Source organism: Pinus tabuliformis, chromosome 3_1 (assembly GCF_031772625.1).
Source record: "Pinus tabuliformis cultivar Carrire ecotype Pingquan chromosome 3_1, CPIR1, whole genome shotgun sequence".
Taxonomy (NCBI): Eukaryota; Viridiplantae; Streptophyta; class Pinopsida; order Pinales; family Pinaceae; genus Pinus; species Pinus tabuliformis.
The window spans coordinates 493,395,305-493,421,682 of NC_142301.1; the positions used below are offsets into that span (position 1 = coordinate 493,395,305).

Consider the following 26,378-nt stretch of genomic DNA (forward strand, 5'->3'; position numbering starts at 1 on the left):
GTTGAATTATATCGACCTCTAGCATTTCTGCAACTATACGTTCAATTCACTCGTTTGGACATAGAGATATCTGTAAGGTCTAATGTTTGGAAGAACACTTCCTGGAATCAAATGAATATCATGATCATGATCACGAATAGGTGGGAGGCCTTTGGGAGTCTCAAATACCTTCGTTTCAAATTACCATAAGCAAGAATTGTGACTCCATTAAGGCACCAGTCTCATACTTAAAATCTAATCTAATCATCAATCTTGCTAAATTCCCGGTTTAGATCCTGAGGGGGGGGTTATGTGCAACACTGGTCTCAATAGAGGACACTGTTGTTATGTGTTAATTTTTCTCAAGTTCTATGTTGTTATAATTACTTAAACGATGTAGCATTCAATTTCATTCACCCCAATAACAATTAAGAAATTACAGATAGAAATGATAAACAATAATGCATAATAGAAGATAGCCAAGCACAATGAGACACATAGATTTTTAGTCAAAGACTAAGGTGAAACCCCAGAAGGGGGAAGACCCAAATCAATTCTTCTTTTTCTTAGATATTCAATCAAAGTTCAACTGAGATACGTAATCCAATTTGTACATCCATAAACAATCAAAGTCAATCTTTGAGTTTCCGAAGTCAACCAAGTCAAATCTAGTCAAATGGGAGAGAATTATAAGCAATCTGTGACCAGTCAACAGTCTGGTAAAAGGGCCGAATTTCGGCCTGCAACTTCCATAGTCAAACTCGGTCAAATCACAGTCAAAGCCTGCGGTCAATGAGCCAGCCAAACCCTGTGGTCAAACCAAGTCAACAAGCCAGAATAGGAGTGAATATCTTAGTTAAAGATGGTCAACATATTCCTACAGTTTTTGGCCTTTTTCAACAGTCAAGATCTTGGCCAAATAATACCTACAATTTTTGGCCTTTTTCAATAGTCAAGATCTTGGTCAAACTATCCTTGCAATTCTCAGTCAAAAGAGAAAGAGTTGACTTGTGGTCAACATCAGTCAACATTCTTAGAACAAAGATGATAAGTGCGGTCAAACAGAGTCAAAGTCTCTTGGAATGCTTGGCCTCCAAGACAATCCAAAATCTTGGTGAAACAGATCCTCAAGACCTTAAGTCAACAAAAGTCAAAGCAAGTCAAAATAGAGAGAAAGATGCTGGTCATTGCAAAGAAGAAAATGCTCTTTTGACTCCTTTGCACATGTGAGTAGCCTCCTGCAATTTTAGATTGAATGAGATAATGCGATGTGTGTCCAAATGACGTCCAATGATGCTCTATTTATATGTGTGTCATGAGGTGGCTTTTCACACTGTGGGGTCGACTTGGTCAAATATATAAATATGAATTTTCTTCATTATTTTGCTAATGAAATTCTGACTGAAGCTGCCAATTGCAACATTATGGTGATTGGCATATTGTGCAAATAATTATGAATGTAAGAGAAGAATAAGTAGCTCTAATAACATTTGTGGAATTGCAGAGAAGATTGTGAATGTGTTTCTTTACTTTCATGCATTGATACAAATTTTGGATTGATCAAACTTCTAGATTGCCCACATTACTAAAATCTATACACTTATTTGTGAGAATTCATATTGATTAATGTCAAACTTTGGTGTTTAGGAAGCTTGCGAACTTATGCCTTAACGTATATGTTAAAAAAATTAAAAAAATATAGAAAAATAAAAATGTATATATATGATAAGCCTATTCTGAAATCTAGGATATAAAAATTGCACCAGAGTTGGAGGACAATCTAGATTGAAAACCTATACCTATTTGCAAGAGACTTATCAAGTCTACGGGAGATGTTCACTCATAACACCAATGTTAGTTACTTCTACACGAGAAACGAAAGAAATGAAACAATAACATAGCTAAGTACAAAACACAGTGAAGGGGTATCTTTAGATTTGTGATCCAAGTTCTAAATAGCGGAGCAACCACTTTTTGAATCAAATAGAGGTTGAATATGTTAGTGGTGACATTCTTAGTCTTGTCTCATATGGACTCTGATGGTTGAAAACTTAGACAAGTTTACATTTGCATATGCAAGGGACGAATAAAGAGAGGAAGAGTTTGAGGATGCTCATATGAGACTAAAAACTCTTTATGAGTTAAATTTCCATGCCAATAGTGTTGATTTGGGGTAGCATCGGATGTGCCCTAGGCCTCAAAATTTGTAGGAAGGCTTCGATACATGCATTCTCCAATACCCAGAAATCGTTTTGGGAAATTCCACCCGAAGACAATTTTATTAAAATAATTAATTATTTTTAATGAAGCCCTAAGTTTAAACTTAAGAAAATAAAATAACTAATGTGTATTTATCTAAATTGTGGGTGAAATTTCTAGAAGAAGGTAGAGATCAAGTCAAATGATCCTAACCATTGATTAGAATCTAATCATGGCCGTTGATTGATCAACGAGAGGATTATATGAGGAGGTTTGATGGGCACTTGGAGAACACACCAAAGGCAGAGACTTAGTTACCCGAGTAAGATCAATTTTCTCACTGGTAGAAGTTTGGGAAGAGAAAATCGAATCAGAAGGAGAGTTGCAGGTGAGAAAGGAAGAGAGGGCATCAACATCTTCAGAGAGTGGAAGGCAACAAGACGCAAAGCAGGAACAGGGTAACGTAGAAAGAGGCAATGCAGAGGTAGATTGACGTAGAGCCTGCATGGGCAGCTTGACTCTGGGCCAGTGTGAGAAGTTTGATACAGAGGGACGCAAAAGGATTCCAGGGAAGAAAAAGTGCTTCACCTGGGTCAGAAATTTGTCAGGAAGCGCTTGTAAAATTTCTCATTCCTGTTTTGCTGGTTGTAATTTGTACATGAGAATTTGCGGAAGAATAATAAAACTCTCATCTGCTGCACCGGTTTTCCCACATTGGGTTTTTCCGGGGATGATTGTCCAAAAATACTTGTCATTGTGATTGTATTTGTGTCAGTGTTTTTTTTCTTATATTTACTTTTTGTAATGTTTTAATTGTGAAGGCTGCAGTAGAATATATTTCGATATTTGCTGTAAGAACATTGTGAATAACTTATTTATGAGATAATAAGTATAAGAAATAATATTAATCACTGCAGTAGGATTTCTATTTAGAAATTTTCACATGGTATCAGAGCTAAAGGAAAGTAGAAGGAAGAAGCTGAAAGACCCAAGGTAGAAAGGAAAAGGGAATTTGAAAATCATGCATGGGTAGTAATTCGAATCTCCAAGGGCCTTGCGCAGTTCAAAGCCAAAGGATTGGATTTCGTGGGAAAACTCTTTCTGAGTGAGTCGACAAAGAGGTAAGTCTTTCCAATCGAAATTTGTCAGTGGTAGAAGGAACAATGCAACAACATATTCAGCAAGAAGGATTGTCTCAGGTGGGACGCAGTTTTTTCCTGCAGCAGATGCTGGGATAGGTTAGCATCAGAAATTGGCACAATATTGATACTCAAAATGTCTCAGATTTATCTACCAGATTAGATGAAGAATTCACATGCCTAGCAAATTTAGCGTCAGCAGATGTTTGGTACATTGATAGCAGGGCTTCAACTCATATGACTGGAGTACGAGAACATTTCTAGAGCTATCAAGAAGAACAAATGGACTTCCAAATTACTATGGGAAACATAACGAAATGTAGGGAGAGGTACCATAGCATTTCAGACGGAAGCAGGGAACAACATCCGAGCCACCAATGTTCTGCATGTGCTAGGATTAGGAATGAACTTGATTTTAATGTCCCAATTACAGGACAAGGGATATGATGTATACTTCATGGGAAAGAAAGTATGCATCAAGCATCCAAGCTGGAAGAAGAAAAGACAAATTGGGATTCGAAGAAACAAGTTGTATAGATTGCAACTGGAATCACCAATGACACTGATAGGCAACAACTATAATGGTGAGAAGTAACGAAATGAATTGTGGCACATGTGAATGGGACATTTACACCATGGAGCACTAAGGATGCTCAGAGAGACTGTTGCAAGAGTACCAGTCCTTAGTAGTGAACATGATGACTTATGTAGAGGATGTGTGCTAGGGAAGTGCGCTAAAGCGGCTTTTTCGAGAAGTAACAATAGAGCAAAATGTGTATTAGGATTAATACACTTAGATATATGTGGTCCTATGTCCACAAGAGCTCTTAGTGGTGGCGAATACTTCGTTATCTTTATCGATGATCACTCGGGAAAAACTTGGATCTATTTCTTAAAGACCAAGGATGAGGTCTTTGATCGTTTCCAAGAGTTTAAAGCTCTTGTTGAAAATATGATAGGGAAAAAGATAAAGGTATTGCATTCAGATAATGGTGGAGAATATATAGACAAAGATTTCACAGATTTCTGCGCAAAGGAGGGCATCAAAAGGGAGTGGACAACTCCATATAATCCGGAGTAGAATGGAGTAGCAGAACAGAAAAACATAACTATTGTTGGGTAGCCAAAGCTATGTTGTATGATCAGGATCTACCCATGTATCTATGGGCAGAAGCTTGCAACACAACAGTGTATATCTAGAATAGAACTCCTCATAGAGCATTGGGGAAGAAAACGCCTGAAGGAGTCTTCACAGGGAAGAAGTCGGAAGTCAATCATCTCAGGATATTCAGAAGCGTGGATTATTGTCACATTCCAGATGAGAAGTGCAGTAAACTGGATCAGACTGCAGAAAGGGGGTATCTCGTAGGATAGAGCGAGACCTCAAAGGCATACAAAATCTACATTCCTAGCAGCAGGAAGATTGTAGTGAGACGAGATGCAAAGTTCATGGAGGACAGAGCTTTCAGGAAATCTTGTGAGATGCCTGCAGAAGATCAGTCTGGAGATGTTCCATTAGTCCAAGAGAAGCAGGGGCAGGAAGGAGGACAGGCAGGAGGACAGACACCTGGATCGAGTACAGTGACCAATACCATTATCTCCTAAGAAGGAGGAAATGCAGATAGTTCTCAGCAAATGGAATGACAAGATCAAGAGGAGGAGTTGGTTGAGCCTCCCACTACTAGTGGTAGAACCAGCAGAGAAGTACGACAGACACTGAGGGACGCAGAGGAGTTTGTTGGAGCTCCTAGAACCGAGAAAAGGTAGCATAGACAACCTGACAGATACCGGCATTGGTAGCTCAGGTTGAAGAACCCTCTAGCTTTCAGGAAGCTGTTCAACACCAAGTATGGGTGGATTCCATGGTTGAAAAATACAACTCCATCATGACGAATGATGTATGGGAAGTAATACCTAGACCAAAAGATATATTAGTTGTAGGATCATGATGGATCTACAAGATCAATTACACTGCAAATGGAAGTATAGAGAAGTACAAGGCAAGGTTCGTGGCAAAGGGTATGCTCAGAAAGAAGGAATAGACTATGAAGAGACCTTTGCCCCAGTTGCTCGAAACACCTCTATCAGATCTGTTATATCCCAAGCAGCTCAAATGGGATGGAAGATTCACCAGATGGATGTCAAGGCAACATTCTTGAACGGGGTGATAGAAGGGGAGGTGTATATAGAACAACTCGAAGGCTTTGAAACTCATGAGAAGAGAACTCACGTTTGCAGATTAAAGAAAGCCTTGTATGGGCTCAAGCAGGCACCCAGAGCATGGTATGGTTGGATTGATAGTTACTTGTAGTGGTTGTGATTTGTCAAGAGTGATGCTGATCCCAATCTCTACTATTTGATGGTAGAGAATGAGCCACTTATTCTAGTATTATATGTAGATGACTTGTTCCTAATTGGGTCATCCACGCTCATGTAGGATTGCAAGAAGAATCTTGAAGCTGAATTCGACATGAAGGACATGGGGTTGATGCATTATTTTTTGGGGTTGGAAGTTTGGCAGAAGAATGGGGAGATCTTCCTTGGACAAGGAAGATATGCTACAGAAATTCTGAAGAGATTCATAATGTAGAATTGCCGACCCATGGCTACTCCCATGATCAACAACTGGAAGAAAATAGATGCATCAAGAGACAAGGAAGTAGATCCCACCTTGTACATGTAACTCATTGGGTCGCTCATGTATCTGGTCAACACTAGGCCAGCCATTTGCTTTGCTGTCAACACTCAGTCAGTTCATGGTGGAACCAAAAAGGGTGCATTAGGCAACAACTAGACACATTCTTAGGTATGTACGCAGAATAGTCGGATATGGGTTGAAATACTCCCAAGGGGAGGACGTCAGTTTGAATGGGTTCACAGATGCATATTGGGTAGGAAATTCAGTAGACCGAAAAAGTATGTTGGGGTATTGCTTCAGTGTTGGATCAGGGATGATATCTTGGTGCAGCAGGAAGCAGAAATCAGTAGCTTTGAGCTCAACAAAAGAAAAATATATGGCAACTAACACAGCTATGTGTGAAGCTATATGGCTTAGAAAATAGCTCGTGAGATTGTTCAGAAAAAGCATGGAAGCGACCAAGGTTTACTGTGATAATCAGAGTTGTATCAAACTCTCTAAGAATCCAGTATTTCATGATCGGTCGAAACACATAGATATCCGTTGTCACTTTATCAGAGACTATGTTTAGTGTGGGGCAGTACAACTACAGTATGTCCCCACAGGAGAGCAGGTAGCCAATATACTCACAAAGGCTCTCAGAAGATCTAAGTTCAATCAGTTTAGAGAGCAGATGGGTATGGTAGAAAATCCGTTTTAGTTGCAACAATAGTTTGTAGTGCAGGGACAGTTGGTAGTGGTAGTGCCAGCAACAAAACAAATGCAAAAATTCAGAGGGTGCTGTAGTACGGATATAGTGTTGGCAGTGGCAGTGTCAACAACAATGCAGTTACAACAACAGTGCAATAGTTGGTGGACAACATTCAGACATCAACAGTGCAAAGGATGATGCGTTAGAATCAGAGCAGTATGCAACAACAGTATATTGCTAGAGCACATTCCTCGCTAAGAGGGAGTGTTGATTTGGGGTAGCATCGTATGTGCTCTAGGCCTCAAAATTTGTAGGAAGGCTTAGACACATGCATTCTCCAATACCCATAAATCGTTTTGGGAAATTCCACCTGAAGACAATTTTATTAAAATAATTAATTATTTTTAATGGGACCCTAAGTCTAAACTTAGGAAATTAAAATAATTAATGGGTATTAATCTAAACTGTGGGTGAAACTTCTAGAAGAAGGTAGAGATCAAGTCAAATGATCCTAACCGTTGATTAGAATCTAATCTGGGCCGTTGATTGATCAATGAGAGGCAGATACTCAGTTACCCGAGTAAGATCGATTTTCTCATTGGTCGAAGTTCAGCAAGAGAAAATTGAATCAAGGGGAGAGTTGCAGGTGAGAAATGAAGAGAGGGCATCAACATCTTCAGAGAGTGGAAGGCACCAAGACGCAGAGCAGGAACAAGGTGACGCAGAAAGAGGCAACGCAAAGGCAGATTGACATAGAGCTTGCGTGGGAAGCTTGACGCTGGGCCAGTGTGAGAAGTTTGATGCAGAGGGACACAGAAGGATTCCGGGAAGAAGAAGTGCTTCACCTGGGTCAGAAATTTGTCAGGAAGCGTCTGTAAAATTTATCATTCCTGTTTTGCTTGTTGTAATTTGTACATGAGAATTTGCTGAAGAATAATAAAACCCTCATCTACTGCACCGGTTTTCCCACATTGGGTTTTTCCGGGGACGATTGTCCAAAAATAATTGTGTCATTGTGATTGTATTTGTGACAGTATTTTTTTTCTTACATTTACTTTCGTAATGTTTTAATTGTGAAGGCTGCAGTAGAATATATTTCGATATTTTCCGTAAGAACACTATGAATAACTTATTTCTGAGATAATAAGTAGAAGAAATAATATTAATCACTATAGTAGGATTTCTATTTAGAATTTTTCACAAATGGTGGACTAAATAGACTTTGTTTTTGCATATGTTACAGCTCTTTGATTGGATGAAGCAACATGGCAAGGTTAGTGCTGCCTCTTATACAAGTTTTATCACATTGATGGGCAAAGGACGCCAAACCAGAATTGCATTGGAGTTGTACTACAATTTGGAAGATGAAGATATCAAGTCAAATGTCTTTGTCTGTAATTCAATGTTAAAATGTCTTATTTCCAATGGAAGGGTTGAAACTGCTTTCAAGCTGTTTGAGCAGATGAAGGAAGGGGGCCTAAATCCAGATATTGTTACATACAGTACGGTATACTCATCTACTTTTCTTCATGTTGAAGTTTGCAATTATTTGCTTTGATATTTGTGGAATATGAAAGGGCTTTGTTTGGGTTAAATCAAAATGGTTTCAGGTGCTCTTGGTTGATTTACAATTAGGATGGAAGTATACTTCTGTAAATTGGAATTATTCTTCACTGTATGAGTATCCATGGCTGGCTTTCTGTGATGACCTTTTTAAAAGCAATACATGTTTTCACAAGTGAGAATTTTACTTCCTCGTCTTTTTGTCAACTTAAATTAGTGTTCTAAATCACTTTAAGTTCTTCTAGAGGGCTCCAGTCAGTTGAACATGTTCTGCACAAAATATATATGCTGTTAGACATATGTAACAAAATTTAGATCTAAAATTGATATTATTTTTCTTATTTCTTAATCGGAGTTTGGTGTCAAGTACATGTTTTGACATGCTGGGTGAAAATTTTCTGACATTTGTTTTGTAATCTATATCCATATGGGCGTATTAGTTACTTGCAGGCTGTGTTAAAGCTCGACATGGGTATTCCAAAGCTTGCAAGTTGATAGAGGATTTCAAAGGGACGGGTTTGAAGTTTGATTCAGTCATGTATGGATCTCTTTTAGCTCTCTGTGCTTCACATAATCTTGATGAAGAAGCTGAGACTTATTTTCAGCAGATGAAGAACGAAGGTCTTCCTGCCAATGAATTTCACTATAGCTCACTCCTAAATGCATATGCAGCAAAAGGAAAGCATGAAAAGGCTGAGAAATTAATAGATGATATGAAGTCTGCAGGCTTAGTTCCAAACAAGGTAATTGTGTCAATGCTATTGCCTCTGGTCCAATTTTATCATAGCCCAAACAGGCATTGGTTGTTTAATTTTTTGAGAAAGTACTTTTATTTAAGCTGTAGGATTAGATCAGATTTGAGATGCCTTATGTATTCCCTTGCTTATACATGTTCAACTTCCAGACACATTGACATTTTTTGGTTAGTTAAGGACATCAACACATTTCTTTCTTTTGTCTGTCATTCCTCACATAGAGCATATGTGATTGAATTTTGGAAGCCATATTGATAAATTTTCATGCTTCTGAGCTTTCTCATCATTCCTTTTGTTTGAAGTGCTCCCTTTCAAGTTTAAACTTTAGAAGCATTACAATTGGCCTGAAAACATCAGGTACCATGTGGTGCATTTTCATGGATGATATGGCCCTGGAAGTGCAAACCATTAGTCACAAACAATTTCATTCAGCTAAGCTGTAGTGACAGCAGGGTACTCTTCTGTCAAAATATTTTAGGACTTGCTCTTGGCCCCGACCACTTATTTGTACCTCTAGGTGATTTGAACCAAGGTGGGTGGCCTGACACACAACTAACTTCATTGCTGAACAACTATGTAGAGCTCTAAAATGCTCTAAATTTAATGAATTTAACAAAGTTTAACAAATTCATATTGAGAATTACCGTGAAGCCCTAAATCTAAAATTTTATTGTAAGGGTTCTGAATTCAGAAACTTAGAATTTACTTCGAAGATTGCATACAATGAAATTTGAGAACAAAACTTATCAATTCAATGTAAATACCTGTTTTCTTTCGAGTTTGATGTCGATCCAAGATTCCGGGTTGTCCTCGCTTCTTTTTGCTCTGGTTACCAAATGATCGAAACCCCCAGCCAAATTGGGTACAATCCTTGGTACCCAACTTCAAAATTGTAACAACCCATCTAATTGACCCATTAATAAAAACGTTAAACTTTATATATATGAATATATCTATATATATACATTAAATTTTATGATATATAGTTAGACTTACGTATAAGTATATATACATTAATATTTATAACATATACTTGATATGTTATAAGGAAAAATCATTTAATGTTTATAAAATATATTAAATGAAATGTAATAAGAAATATCTTAAAGTTATACCATGTATTAAAGAATGTCATGAATATATATATAAGTTAAAGTTATGAACTTAGCAATAACGTTCAACGTAGATATCAATCAAACAATATATATATCAGATATAATGGATCTATAAAGAATACTGAACTCATAAAGACTACCCTACCTACTGAGGATTATGACAAAGAAATACGCGAGAGACATGCTGAGAGGCTGGCTGCAAGTCGGCCACCGCCATTATAGCAAAGCCTGATGCGGAAAAACTATAGACTCATTAGCAGGAAACCCAGAAGAGATTTTACAGTGGAAGAGCTTTGAGTGATCTGAGTTCTGGGCACTGGGACAGAGAGCCTCTGTGGAGAGCTTCTCTGGATCGGGCAACCAGGTTGCTCTGTCTGGTCGGGTACCATCTCGAAATTGATCAAAGGATTACCATTCAGCAATCGAAGTCCAAGCAACTCAGGGTGCAGATTTCAATTTTATGTATTACTGTTTTCAAATTTCATATGCGTGTCTACTGGTTACTGCAAATGCACTACAAAAATACTTCATAATTGAAGGACTCTGACCCCCATGCCCAAAGGTTTCAAAAACAATTGCTCAGATGTCCGATTCTCAATTCCAATATCTCAGCTCAGCTACTTAGTCTTCAACTCCCAATTTCCTTTACTGTTCCCCCTCCATTTCTCCCAAAAAAAGCTCTCCCTTTTGCACTCCCTCACTTCTCCTTATATCTCCAAAACCTCACCGTCTTCCCTTCCTTCCACCGTCTCCCTTTCGTCGTCCATCTGTTTTCCTTGTACTTATCCTGTTACGTGGAACCTCCATGATCTTTAGAGGCGGTCACTTTTCATTATAAAATAATATTGTTTGGTTAAATTGAATGGATTTGATTTTTTTCTTTTACTTTTAAGAAATAGGTTTTGTCTACTATTTTAGTCTTTATATTTTATTTAAGAACTTTATTCAATGTTTATGTCATATGCCCTTTTAATTATATTATTTAGTTCCTTTTCTTGATATAGTTTTATGTTATATTTTTCTGCAAAATAACATGTATAATTCTTTTAGTTAATATATAAAAAAATGTTATTTATTTTAAGTTCACTTTTACGTTGTAAAGTTCTTTGTATTTATTAATATATATATATTTTTGAATAGTACCTTAATTGGTTTCATATTATAGGATATTTAGTGCCCCACTCTACATATTCATTATGTTCTAGTGAGTTAGATATTTACTTGGTACTTAAATAATTAATTCATTACTCTATACTTAGACATTTTCTAATATCAGTGAATATGTATACTAGTGCGATATATGTGATGTGGAAAGACCACATCCAGACTATATACATATTTTTATTTTTATTTATTTTTTAATCACAACAAAATGCAATTAGAAGAGAAACACATTAGGATTTCATTTCAAGAAACATATCATAACATTTACATACATTTAACTAAGACCAAAATAGTATTGCAACACATATGTACCGTTCACCAGAAGACGAGACTCCGTTTGCTTTGCTGTTGCTAGTATTCCCTTGTTGTCGGTCACCTCCGTGAATGAATGGCGATGTACTTGATCCGAATGCGATGACCCACCGGTTAACCTCCCAGCCTACTCCTTGGGTACTCTTCTTCCCCGCGGACCCCCGAGCTGCAATGGGGTTGTACAATGGAGAATTGCAATAGCTGGTAGAGGAGAGCACTCCTTGGCTCAAGAGTCCCCTCTCTAAAATCCTCTACCTCACCAAACTCACTATAGGATCGTAATCACTGCTTTGACATCATCTCATCCATCCAACAATAGGGTTCTCCAAAGTCCCTTCTCTCATGGCTTGCCCCTTCTTTTATAGGAGTCCTCATAGGTGACACTTGGCATGTCAGGCATAATTAGTTATTTTTTTATAATTCAATAGCTTGATTATTCACTGTTAAGATTAGGTATGTTCTATGCTAGAGCAATTTATTTAAATTTTCACAGTTAGAAATCACATCAACATTACGATAAACTGCAGATAGAACATAAATATAAAACGCAGAAAACAAGCCAAGACAAAAGGACACAGGATGTGGCGCAAGCCAGGGACAAACCCCACAATGTGTGGGGAAACCCTTGATCAATTCTTCTTTTATGTTCTTCAAAGTTCAGCAGAGAGAGAGAGATAGTACAAATATACAAATCAGATATTGTATGATAGCAGCAGTAAGTCCATCATTCTGATAATGATGATTGTTCTAGGATGCAGCACCGACAATCTTCAAATATTCACAAGGAGTGTTGTAGCATACCCTCATAGGAGATCATCAAACTGATGTCCTTCCACATAACACTAATGTAGCATTACTCTGTTTACTTGTTGCTCCAGAAGTTGCAGCATATGCTAGAGTAAGTCTTCTTTATATCTAGACAGCCCTAAACAGTCCTTGTTATGGTGCTATGGCCTATGGCCTAGCACATAGCAACTCCTCAAAACAGTTATATAAACATCATCAACACAGCAAAATAGATTACAAAATCTCAGCTTAATGTTAAAATCCAATCCGAATAAGTATCTTAGCTCTGTGCTGAATTGATCCAGGACTTGAGGCAGATTTCTTCAATGCATTACGACATTGGCTTACCGACCTTGATTCCAGACCTTAAGATATGCCTAGGAACAACCTTCATTACTATGTTATCATCATGCTTCTTTCACCCTGCTATCATCTATAGCAACTGAAACTCAACGTTGTCCTTCCAAGCCTCCTTATGTTGTTAAGGCTCTTATTAAACTGTGGATAAGGGTCTCTCTTTACTGCGGTGAGGCTCTTCTTGGCTACAACTTAGGGTCCTTATAAACTGTAGATTAGGGCTTCTTTAGCTGCAGGTTAGAGTTCATTTAAACAACAGATCAAACCCTCCTCTTGACTGCATTCTAAAGCCTTCCCTTGATGAGGCTCAAAGCCTTTACTAACTGCGTATGGGAGCCAGCCCTATGACTGCGGCTAGGGCTTCCACTGATTACAGCTAGGGCACGTTTACTGCAGCTAAGACCTCCTCCTTTGATTGCGACTAGGGCACATTTACTGTGGCTGGGACCTCCTCCTTTGACTGCGGCTAGAGCACATTATTATAGCGGCTAGGTTTCCATTAAGACAGCGTATTTAACCTCTTCTTGACTGCGACTTCAAGCTTTGACTGCGGCTCCATGTCTAAACAATGGCCTCATGACAGCGACTCCTCTTCCATGTGAGATCACAAAACCATCCGAATATGTGTGAGTTATGTGCTTCTATGGCTGCATGAACAGGGCTCTGCATATAGGGCATCATCTGCGTGAACAGGTCTCTACGTGAACAAATCTCTGCGTTTAGAAGTCTTCATTACAGTGTGATAATTCCTTCCCTTACTGCAGCTAGGTGTCTCCATTACAACGTATAAGCTAGGGCATCTTCTGCGTATAATATAGGGCATCATACACTTGGCCCAACGTATCTTCTTGTGTGTCTCTCCTTCACCAAAAACCCAAGATGTGGAGAGGAGGAGATCACATGAAGAGTTGTGTGTCAAAATGACATAAAATCCTCATCTATTTATACTAAAAATGTAGAGGTTGAATAGACACGTCGGTTGGGCTTCTAGAGCCTACATATGTGCTGGTCGGCTTGATAATAATTACATAAACAAAATAAATTCATATCTCCATAAATACTTATCGGAATCAGATGATCTTTGGATCAATCCTACACCTCTCGACGAGAGGGATCCAATAAAAATATCAGCTGCCATAAATAAACCGACCCACATGGAGTTTGGCCCTAGTTGCCAATTTAACACTCCCTCTCAACTAGGGAGAACTCCATCCATTGATCCATAAGTCTGACTGTACTATCTCTGCCATCAGTGCCCTGCACTGTTCTGCCCAACTCTGCTCAGCCCTGCTGGCTCTGCTCTGCTCTGCTCAGCTCTGCTGGCTCTGCTCTGCTCTTGCTCAGCTCTGCTCAACTCTGTTGGCTCTGCTAGCTCTGCTCTGCTCAGCTATGCTGTCTCTGCTCTGCTCAGCTCTACTCAGTGCTGCTGGCTCTGCTCTGCTCTGCTCATCTCCGCTGAACTATGAAGAAGAAGAATTGATCGAGAATGTCTCATACCATTCTCCACTGAGCCGAAGTCAGACTCAGAGTGCGTACCACTAGTCCCAGACCAGTGTCAACTGACCCGAAGTCAGCCTCATAGTATCACTCCTACCACTGGTCCCAGACCAATATCGCAGTCTCGGAGAGTGTACCACTGGTCCCAGACCAGTCTCAACCGACTGGAAGTCAGCGTCATAGTATGTACCACTCTCACTGGTCCCAGACCAGTACTGCACTGACACGAAGTTAGTCTCGGAGTATGTACCACTGGTCCGAGACCAGTCTCAGCAACCCGAAGTCAGTGTCATAGCATGTACAACTCCTACCACTGGTCCCAGACCAGTATCATTGATCCTAGATCAATGGAGGACATCCTAGCGTAGGGAGTACGGTAGATACAACGATGCGTCCATCGGTACTACTATGGTCCCTAACTTCATTTCCTTGCTCATTGATCAGATGAGAGGTACTTCCCATGAGTCCCAGACTGCATGGGTAGGATGCCTCGATAGGAGAACTTAATCAATCCTGTCCTCACAGGAGAACACATCAATCCTTGCTACAATCGCCATGGAGAACACATCAATCCAGGCTGCCATGGAGAACACATCAATCCAGGCCTCACAGAGAACACATCAATCCTGCTACAATCGCCATGGAGAACACATCAATCCAGGCCTCACAGGAGAACACATCAATCCTGCTACAATCGCCATGGAGAACACATCAATCCAGGCCTCACAAGAGAACTAATCATCCTGCTACACAAGAGAGGGAGTCATCTTGTCCCACAAGAGAGCGAATCATCTTGTTTCAGTGTGCACCACCAGGGGAGGGTGAGTCACCCTGTGGTCGTATGTTGCTCCAATAGAACTGCAAGCCCCCCAAAGCTCCTAGAGCTCAATGTATGCAGTATGCAGGACCCTTTTACAAAGGTCTCTCGACGACTCCAAGTCGTTCGAGAAAATCACAAATTTGATCTTTCCTCAGGGCTCTGTCCTGTACATCATCTCAGTGTGATGGAGCCTCCTTGATAATCGACTTACCATATCCCAGATAAGGCAGTAATTGATGTCTATCTGCTGGAGCAATTGTCAAATACGGGATTCCTCAATAATCAAATCCCATCTCTGGTTGTCACAGAGATTCACAGTGGTATTCATCATGTGTACAAACAGCTCACTGAAGAGCTTCAGCAACCAGACTGCCTCACAGAAGGCAATACTATCAGCAATGTATTCTGTCTTGGTGGTGCTCAGAGTCACCGACTTCTGCTTCCTGCTCATCCAGGATATCAAGGCAGATTCCAAACAGCACTGAGAAGTGCTCTAGTGATCCTCCATATTGCCTGCCCATTCAACATTCGAATAATAATGCAATTTCTTCTTTCCGGTAGTGTATCTCAATCCATGAGAGACTGTGCCCTGAAGATATCTTAGAAGATTCTTGGCACCAATCTAGTGAGGCTCAATCAAATATGAGCTCACCATGCTAACTGCAACACAGATGTCCGGACAGGGGTTCTCCAAAAACATCAACACGAATGAGTTTATGAAACTCAGAGGCATTTCCCAAATCTGGTCCGACATCATTACCATATAACTTCTGAAAGTTAAGATCCTCGATGCAGTCACAAGCTTGCAGCTTATCTTCCCACATTCAGAATCCAACTCCCTCTGTCTCCTATAAATGAGAGGGTCTGTACCTATCAGACATAGGTGCCGGTACGAGAGGTTTATCATCCACAACCTTCGAGTAATGGTTTGGATCGGTTTCACTCTTAGTGAATCTCAGCTGCATTAGACAGCTATCAATCCTCTCATACTATGCCCGAGGTGTTTTTCTTCAAGCCATAGAGGGCTTTCTTCCACCTGAATACATGAGATTCCTTGATCATGATTCTCAAACTACTCGGGTTGTTCCAAACCTGTGAACCTGCTGCATGAGGGGAATGGTCCCCTTATAATATGTACCTTCATGCTTCTTTTTGAATTCAGGCATCCTAGTCACCATCTCACTCACAGACCTCCAGTGCTGAGTCAATGGACATGGTCCCTAGTGAACTAACTGCAACTTGATACAACCTTGAACTCAAAACATCTTTAAAAGATCTATTTTCAAACACATACCTTTCATCGATAAGTGCCACCCTATAACCTTTGACTTCCATTTCTGAGATGGACATCAGGTTCGATCAGGTACATAAAAGAGATTTTGGGGTTCCTTGCTTTCCTGGAAGAGTCGACCATTTCCTTGATGACCTGCATTACCAGTCATTCTTTTGATCATTGAAGATGTCCCAAGAATGATTGTTATCTTCATCAAGAGATGTGTCTCTGCCATTTGAACACTCCTTCGCATAACGGCCAAACTTATTTCAACAAGGCATTCGCCTTTCCTTCCACCCTTAGATCCGAACTTCCCAATGAAGTGATCTTAAGATGGACCATCATAATCTTCCGCTGCGCCATTCTGATAACATTCTCTGCTTTGACTTCACCCTAGGTGAATTATGAGGAACCCATTGATCCTTCTATCTTGTCCCAACTGTCTTCGGTGATTGCTCTTTCACTCTTGCTTGGGCATTGTCTTCACCTCAGCTCTGATACCATGTTAAGATTAGGTATGTTCTATGCTAGAGCAATTTATTTAAATTTTCACAGTTAGCAATCACATCAGCATTACGATAAACTGCAGATAGAACATAAATATAAAACGCAGAAGACAAGCCAAGACAAGAGGACACAGGATGTGGCGCAAGCCAGGGACAAACCCCACAATGTGTGGGGAAACCCTTGATCAGTTCTTCTTTTATGTTCTTCAAGTTCAACAGAGAGAGAGAGATAGTACAAATATACAAATCAGATATTGTATGATAGCAGCAGTAAGTCCATCATTCTGATAATGATGATTGTTCTAGGATGCAGCACCGACAATCTTCAAATATTTACAAGGAGTGTTGTAGCATACCCTCATAGGAGATCATCAAACTGATGTCCTTCCACATAACACTAATGTAGCATTACTCTGTTTACTTGTTGCTCCAGAAGTTGCAGCATATGCTAGAGTAAGTCTTCTTTATATCTAGACAGCCCTAAGCAGTCCTTGTTATGGTGCTATGGCCTATGGCCTAGCACATAGCAACTCCTCAAAACAGTTATATAAACATCATCAACACAACAAAATAGATTACAAAATCTCAGCTTAATGTTAAAATCCAATCCGAATAAGTATCTTAGCTCTGTGCTGAATTGATCCAAGACTTGAGGCAGATTTCTTCAATGCATTACGACATTGGCTTACCGACCTTGATTCCAAACCTTAAGATATGCCTAGGAACAACCTTCATTACTATGTTATCATCATGCTTCTTTCACCCTGCTATCATCTATAGCAACCGAAACTCAAAGTTGTCCTTCCAAGCCTCCTTATGTTGTTAAGGCTCTTATTAAACTGTGGATAAGGGTCTCTCTTTACTGCGGTGAGGCTCTTCTTGGCTACAACTTAGGGTCCTTATAAACTGTAGATTAGGGCTTCTTTAGCTGCAGGTTAGAGTTCATTTAAACAGCAGATCAAACCCTCCTCTTGACTACATTCTAAAGCCTTCCCTTGATGAGGCTCAAAGCCTTTACTAACTGCGTATGGGAGCCAACCCTATGACTGCGGCTAGGGCTTCCACTGATTACGGCTAGGGCACGTTTACTGCATCTAAGACCTCCTCCTTTGATTGCGGCTAGGGCACATTTACTGCGGTTGGGACCTCCTCCTTTGACTGCGGCTAGAGCACATTATTATAGCGGCTAGGTTTCCATTATGACAACGTATTTAACCTCTTCTTGACTGCGACTTCAAGCTTTGACTGCGGCTCCATGTCTAGACAGCGGCCTCATGACAGCGACTCCTCTTCCATGTGAGATCACAGAACCATCCGAATATGTGTGAGTTATGTGCTTCTATGGTTGCATGAACAGGGCTCTGCGTATAGGGCATCATCTGCGTGAACGGGTCTCTACGTGAACAAATCTCTGCGTTTAGGAGTCTTCATTACAGCGTGATAATTCCTTCCCTTACTGCAGCTAGGTGTCTCCATTATAGCGTATAAGCTAGGGCATCATCTGCGTATAAGATAGGGCATCATACACTTGGCCCAACGTATGTTCTTGTGTGTCTCTCCTTCACCAAAAACCCAAGACGTGGAGAGGAGGAGATCACATGAAGAGTTGTGTGTCAAAATGACATAAAATCCTCATCTATTTATACTAAAAATGTAGAGGTTGAATAGACACGTCGGTTGGGCTTCTAGAGCCTACATATGTGCTGGTCGGCTTGATAATAATTACATAAACAAAATAAATTCACATCTGCATAAATACTTATCGGAATCGGATGATCTTTGGATCAATCCTACACCTCTCGACGAGAGGGATCCAATAAAAATATCAGCTGCCATAAATAAACCGACCCACATGGAGTTTGGCCCTAGTTGCCAATTTAACATTCACCCACCCAAGTGTCACTCTCTCATCAAGGGTCTCCCAAAATTATTTACTTAAATTTTAATTTAAAACTAATATTTTTCTCACCTCAACAAGATTCCTACTTCTTCTCCTAGTTGCCTCTTTATCCCCCTTTTTATTCCTTAATTTGGGTTCATTACTAAAGTCAATTAATGAGTCAAGATTTGATCCCCTATCTACCCCCCTAATTTAACTCAAGTTATCTCTTAGATGGATATTCTTATGTTGGTTGTTGCCACATGGAGGTTCTCTACATTTCTCTAAATTTAATTTATTATTCTTATTTTAATTCACCTTCCTCTTTTCTTAATTAGGTTTAATTAGTTTAGGATTAATCTTTATCCTTACAATTATATCCCTCTTTCCCCTTTTACCTAATTAAACCACATAATCTACCTAGTATTTTCCAACATGGGAAGAGTAGAATTTTTAAGGTAATCTATTTTATTTCTTCCTATGATCCTCTTAACCCAAGTTTTATTTTTGATTTTATTACCTCGGTTTCTAACATCATTTACCCTTGATGTAAATTTACTTAGTTTTCATTTCTTGATTATATTTATTAATTTATTTATTTTTAATGATTCCAAGGTGCCAAGTTTGGGTCGTGCCCTTCAAGAACTTCCCTTGAAGCTCCAAGGGTGCCACGCCTAACAATTTATTTGTGATGTCAAGGGTGCAAAGTTGGTCGTGCCCTTCAAGAAAGTCCCTTGAAGTTCCAAGGGTGCCACACCTAACATTTTATTTGTGATGCCAAGAGTGCCAGGTTGGTCGTGTCCTTCAAGAAATTCCCTTGAAGTTCCAAGGGTGCCACGCCACTTGCCCTTCAAGCATTTAGTGACTACGAGGGGAAAGTATAGGTGCAACATCATAGACTGCTATCATCTCTTATGTTGCCTGCTATAGTGAGACTAATGGTGTTGGGGATCAAGGAATTCGCCTTGATGTGCGCCCCCGGTAAAATCCTCATGAGCGAACCAACTTGGGAACCTGCCCTCATGGCATCGTGATCTTCAAGGCGAAGGTGTTTCAACCCTTCCAGCCCAAGTCATGACGGGAGTGCTAGTGGGTGAGATCAGGGACACTGTCCCACCCCTCCCATGTAGTTCCATCCACTTGTACAACTCCATCACCCATATGTGAGTCATTCGGCCAAGCAACTCATATGTGCCTGCAACCATTACCATATCATCAGAATATAGATAAACATATATAGCAGGTTTTGAAATCGGTTAGAATTTCAAAGATAAAATAATATAAATTTTCATCAAACCAGGTGTCGTCAACTCGTCATGTGCGAGTGCCTCTGGTGGTTTCCTGCCATACTCAATAATAATCAGTAACCAGGTTTTTCAGTGTTAGTCATTGTCATATTAGCATTATTACCATCACCTGGTCATTCACATCATTGTTCATTGTGAACCAAAACTAATGTAAGTAGCTAATATAGGGGATACATCCATCATGGCTATCATCATCAAAACATCAATGGAAACCTTCATATCCATCAAGTTATCAACATCGTAACATCAATAGAAATATACCTATCCATCAAATTTATCATCATCATGATATCAATAGAGAGCATACATATCCTTTATTGCCATCATTATCATAAGTTCAATAGAGACCAAACATAACCATTTATGCTACAATCACCATAATATCAATAGAGAACATGCATAACCATTAATGCTACAATCATCATAATACCAATAGATAACATACATAACCATTAATGTTATCTTTATCATAACATCAATGGAGAACATACATAAACGTCTCAACCACTAATAATAGAGTCATGTGCCTGGATCCTCAACCTGAGGTCCTCAAAGAATAATGAGTGGGCCTTAGGGCTAAATAAATGTTAGTGTCATATCACTGTTAGTCAACTAGAGCGGGGCACTACATACACCCCCTCTTAATAATAGACTTCGTCTCGAAGTCCTTGGAATAGGTAAGGAAAACAGTGACGCATCTCCTCAGCGTCCTCCCAAGTAGTTGAACTGGGACTATAATTGTCCCACTGGACCTTAACCTGGTCCAAAATCTTCCTGTAAACACTGCTCCCCTATCATATATGATCTGCCTAGGCACTCCATGCAATCTCATAATCTCATTAATAAAAACTCTGGCTATTTCTGGTGCCTTATATGTAGTCTTAACTGGTATGAAATGGGTGCTCTTGGTCAACCTGTCCACCACTACAAATAAGGAATCACGTCTTCTTGAGGTCATTGGTAGTCCCACAATGAAGTCCATTGATATAACTTCCCATTTATATTTTGGTATCTCATGGGGTTGCAATAATCCTGCTGGATGTCTGTGTTCAACTTTTACATCGTTGACACTCTAAGTATCTTGCTACCAAGTTTACGACGTCCTTCTTCATCCTTTTCCAAAAGAAGAGTGGTTTCAGGTCCGCACTCATCTTCTTAACACCAAGGTGTGCCATGTATACTACGCAATGTGCTTCATTCAAGATTAACTGGCGTATATCTTCATTCGGTGGTACATATATCCTTCCCCAAAATCGTAGTAGCCCATCGTTATCAAGGGATCATTCTTCATATTTTGGGACCCTCATTTCATCCTCCCTCAAACTTTTGTTAACCTCCTGATACCCGATGTCTTTAAATTGTAAATCAAGCAGTTTCTCCCTCAAATTTGTCTTTAAGGGAATCACTGAAAATATCTGAGGCCTCTTACTTAAAGCATAAACCACCCTATTTATCGTTCATTTTATGTAAGTGATATCAAAATCATATTTATTAATTAGCTTAGACCATCGTCTTTGTCTTGCATTTAAGTGGTCTTGAGGGAATATGCGTTGTAGCCCACCATGGTCAATCCTAAGATCAAACTTCCTTCCTAGAAGGTAGTGTCTCCAAATATTTAGTGCATAAACAATATGCTGCCATTTCTAGATCATGGGTTGCGTAGTTTTCTTCATGGTTTCTAAGTTTCCTTGATGCATAAGCTATTACTCTTCCTTCTTGTATCGACACACAACCCAACCCTTCCTCGGAGGCATCAGTACAAACCAAAAATTTCTTATTCCATATCTGGCACCTTCAAAATTGGTGTTGTCGTTAATAACACCTTTAACCTTTGAAATATCTCTTCACATTTTTCTTTTCAGTCCAAATGAATTTCTTGTTCTTTCTTTGGAGCTCGGTAATATACTTCCAAAGGAATAATTTATGTATTTATAGGTTCTTGATTATATAATTCACCTATCAATTTCAAATATTCCTATAAGATTTAATCAAAAGAATATATTCAATCTACTCAACATAGTAGGCTTAGACTACATTATGTCGTGTAAATGGTAGGGTGGTTGGTAGCATTATCATAACATAACTGAGATTGTCATTAGTAAAAGAGAGAGACAGTAAGTTTCTGATGTTTTATGATTTTAATAATGGAAGTACCAAAAAACCCTAATATCAATACTAAGCATAGGTAAATATTGTGTTATATAACATACCACTAGAATAGGGTAATTATTATATTACATGCATGTCTGATAGGGATACCAATTTGAAGCCATAATTAATATGGGCTTACATTAATGATATAATATATAAGTGCTTATTACATATAAAAGCTCACATAGAATCCTTATATATAATGATTATATGAACATAAAAAAATAACAATATAAACCCTTCGGAGGAAGTTATATATATATATATATATATATATATATATAATTTAAAAAAAACCTATGTTTGAATTAAAAATAAATTATAATTCAAAGTATAGTGTAGTCTTAAAGCATGTAATGCTAAAAACTATTTCAGTTCCAAAAGAATTGAATATCTTGTAAAATTTAGGGAATGAACTAAATAAAACAACATTAAAATTTTAAAATATGGAAGTTGTTTCCACATGAGAGACCTCTTTCTTGCCTAAGAGAAACTGGAGGGTTGATGTTTTTCTCCAACTTGATAAGAAAATGATTCAACCCATTCCTTTTATAAAACAAACCATAATGGAAATACCTGGCATACAGAAAGTAGATCGTGAAAAACTAATATTCTGTAGTGTATAGATAAACGCAGAAAGAATTATATAAGGTAACAAGTGTAAAGACCACATCCAGACTATATACATATTTTTATTTTTATTTTTTTTTAATCACAACAAAATGCAATTAGAAGAGAAACACATTAGGATTTCATTTCAAGAAACATATCATAACATTTACATACATTTAACTAAGACCAAAAGAGTATTGCAACACATATGTACCGTTCACCAGAAGACGAGACTCTGTTTGCTTTGTTGTTGCTAGCATTCCCTTGTTGTCGGTCACCTCCGTGAATGAATGGCGATGTACTTGATCCGAATGCGATGACCCACCAGTTAACCTCCCAGCCTACTCCTTGGGTACTCTTCTTCCCCGCGGACCCCCGAGCTGCAATGGGGTTGTACAATGGAGAATTGCAATAGCTGGTAGAGGAGAGCACTCCTTGGCTCAAGAGTCCCCTCTCTAAAATCCTCTACCTCACCAAACTCACTATAGGATCGTAATCACTGCTTTGACATCATCTCATCCATCCAACAATAGGGTTCTCCAAAGTCCCTTCTCTCATGGCTTGCCCCTTCTTTTATAGGAGTCCTCATAGGTGACACTTGGCATGTCATGCATAATTAGTTATTTTTTTTTAATTCAATAGCTTGATTATTCACCCACCCAAGTGTCACTCTTTCATCAAAGGTCTCCCAAAATTATTTACTTAAATTTTAATTTAAAACTATATTTTTCTCACCTCAACAAGATTCCTATTTCTTCTCCTAGTTGCCTCTTTATCCCCCTTTTTATTCCTTAATTTGGGTTCATTACTAAAGTCAATTAATGAGTCAAGATTTGATCCCCTATCTACTCCCCTAATTTAACTCAAGTTATCTCTTAGATGGATATTCTTATGTTGGTTGTTGCCACATGGAGATTCTCTACATTTCTCTAAATTTAATTTATTATTCTTATTTTAATTCACCTTCCTCTTTTCTTAATTAGGTTTAATTAGTTTAGGATTAATCTTTATCCTTACAATTATATCCCTCTTTCCCCTGTTACCTAATTAAACCACATAACCTACCTAGTATTTTCCAACATGGGAGGAGTAGAATTTTTAAGGTAATCTATTTTATTTCTTCCTATGATCCTCTTAACCCAAGTTTTATTTTTGATTTTATTACCTTGGTTTCTAAGATCATTTAACCTTGATGTAAATTTACTTAGTTTTCATTTCTTGATTATATTTATTAATTTATTTATTTTTAATGATTCCAAGGTGCCAAGTTTGGGTCGTGCCCTTCAAGAACTTCCCTTGAAGCTCCAAGGGTGCCACGCCTAACAATTTATTTGTGATGTCAAGGGTGCAAAGTTGGTCGTGCCTTTCAAGAAAGTCCCTTGAAGTTCCAAGGGTGCCACGCCTAACATTTTATTTGTGATGCCAAGGGTGCCAGGTTGGTCGTGCCCTTCAAGAAATTCCCTTGAAGTTCCAAGCCACTTGCCCTTCAAGCATTCAGTGACTACGACGGGAAAGTATAGGTGCAACATCATAGACCGTTATCATTTCTTATGTTGCCTGCTATAGTGAGACTAATGGTGTCGGGGATCAAGGAATCCGCCTTGATGCGCGCCCCCCGGTAAAATCCTCATGAGCGACTCAACTTGGGAACCTGCTCTCATGGCATCGTGATCTTCAAGGCAAAGGTGTTTCAACCCTTCCAGCCCAAGTCATGGCAGGAGTGCTAGTGGGTGAGATCAGGGACACTGTCCCACCCCTCCCATGTAGTTCCATCCACTTGTACAACCCCATCACCCATATGTGAGTCATTCGGCCAAGCAACTCATATGTGCCTGCAACCATTACCATATCATCAGAATATAGATAAACATATATAGCAGGTTTCAAAATCGATTAGAATTTCAAAGATAAAATAATATAAATTTTCATCAAACCAGGTGTCGTCAACTCGTCATGTGCGAGTGCCTCTGGTGGTTTCCTGCCATACTCAATAATAATCAGTAACCAGGTTTTTCAGTGTTAGTCATTGTCATATTAGCATTATTACCATCACCTGATCATTCACATCATTGTTCATTGTGAACCAGAACTAATGTAAGTAGCTAATATAGGGGATACATCCATCATGGCTATCATCATCAAAACATCAATGGAAACCTACATATCCATCAAGTTATCAACATCGTAACATCAATAGAAATATACCTATCTATCAAATTTATCATCATCATGATATCAATAGAGAGCATACATATCCTTTATTGCCATCATTATCATAAGTTGAATAGAGACCAAACATAACCATTTATGATACAATCACCATAATATCAATTGAGAACATGCATAACCATTAATGCTACAATCATCATAATACCAATAGATAACATACATAACCATTAATGTTATCTTTATCATAACATCAATGGAGAACATACATAAACGTCTCAACCACTAATAATAGAGTCATGTGCCTGGATCCTCAACCTGAGGTCCTCAAAGAATAATGAGTGGGCCTTAGGGCTAAATAAATGCTAGTGTCATATCACTGTTAGTCAACTAGAGCGGGGCACTACATGATGCATGCATATTGCAGCTATCATATGCATGCCTTGTATACATGCTAACATTGCTCTGCTACTTGTGAATCGAGATGGGTCATTACAAACTATCCATTTGGCACTTTCTCATCCTTCTAAGTTCTCAATGTCAAATGTGAAAAGGCATCTTCCTTGTTGCAGTTGCAAGGACATGTTTTGTGAATTTTCATCAGAAACCCATATATCTGCACCATATATTAGATAATTTGAGTTCAATTATCTAAACAAGTAGAAGATGCATTTCTTAATGCCAATTTAATACTAGTCTGCAGAGTACTGGAGAAAATAGTGCTAGTCTTTCATTGTGCATCTTTGTTTTAATATTTTGTAAATTGCCCTCTACTTACTTCCCTCACATCCTACTCCTATCATTTTTACACTGGTGGAAAAGAAAAAGAGAACAAACATATTTACGTGAGCTAAATCAAGTCACATAGGATGATTTCTAAGTTCTAGTTTATGTGATGATTTCTAAGTTCTACCATTGCAAAGAATATTGAATGCTATATATATTTAATTTTGCTAGGTGATATTATTTTGGGTGCTATTCTGATTCAATTTGGACAAATTGAATCTTGCAATTATTCATTTTTTAGAGTAACTGATATTGTTCACTTCTCATCTAATATGTTTATGGAACTATATGTAGATATGTTTCACATGTTTATTGCTAAATACCAATATATGTCTCCTTTCCTTGCAGCACTTCTCCAGCTGTTTTGACAAAGAAAACCATCCTTTTAAACCCTCAATTTTGAAAAAAGGTCTTCATTAGCATAGTGTCTATGAACTATATTTTGTATGGCTTGTCTTGTGTTGCCATGTTTAGAGCTTGGAAAAGGTATTGTGCAAATTATTTTATTGATGAAGGGAATATGTCTCTAGCTTCACTCATTTGCTTCCCTTTTCCTCCTACAATTACCATCCATTTTTTTCATCTCATTATGATAGTAAAGTAAAAAGATATCATAATCATATTATAGGATAAGGTAATGTTATAAATGATAAATAAGATAGGTCTCTGCCTCTTTGAAGTAC

The 26,378-nt window shown here is 38.7% G+C and overlaps 1 protein-coding gene across 5 annotated transcripts in view; it reads left to right on the forward strand.

Moving 5' to 3' along the window:
• The window catches only part of LOC149187956 (pentatricopeptide repeat-containing protein At1g10910, chloroplastic-like), a 420,882-nt gene that overhangs the window by 116,275 nt on the left and 278,229 nt on the right, over positions 1–26,378 (forward strand). For 3 of the 5 annotated variants that reach the window (XM_089411507.1, XM_089411510.1, XM_089411506.1), the window contains exons 3-4: positions 7,890–8,153; positions 8,650–8,952. In XM_089411507.1, the coding sequence (XP_089267633.1) occupies positions 7,890–8,153; positions 8,650–8,952 (567 nt within the window). The remainder of the gene's footprint in view (positions 1–7,889; positions 8,154–8,649; positions 8,953–26,378) is intronic. The other 2 variants (XM_089411508.1, XM_089411509.1) reach the window with 2 other exon arrangements.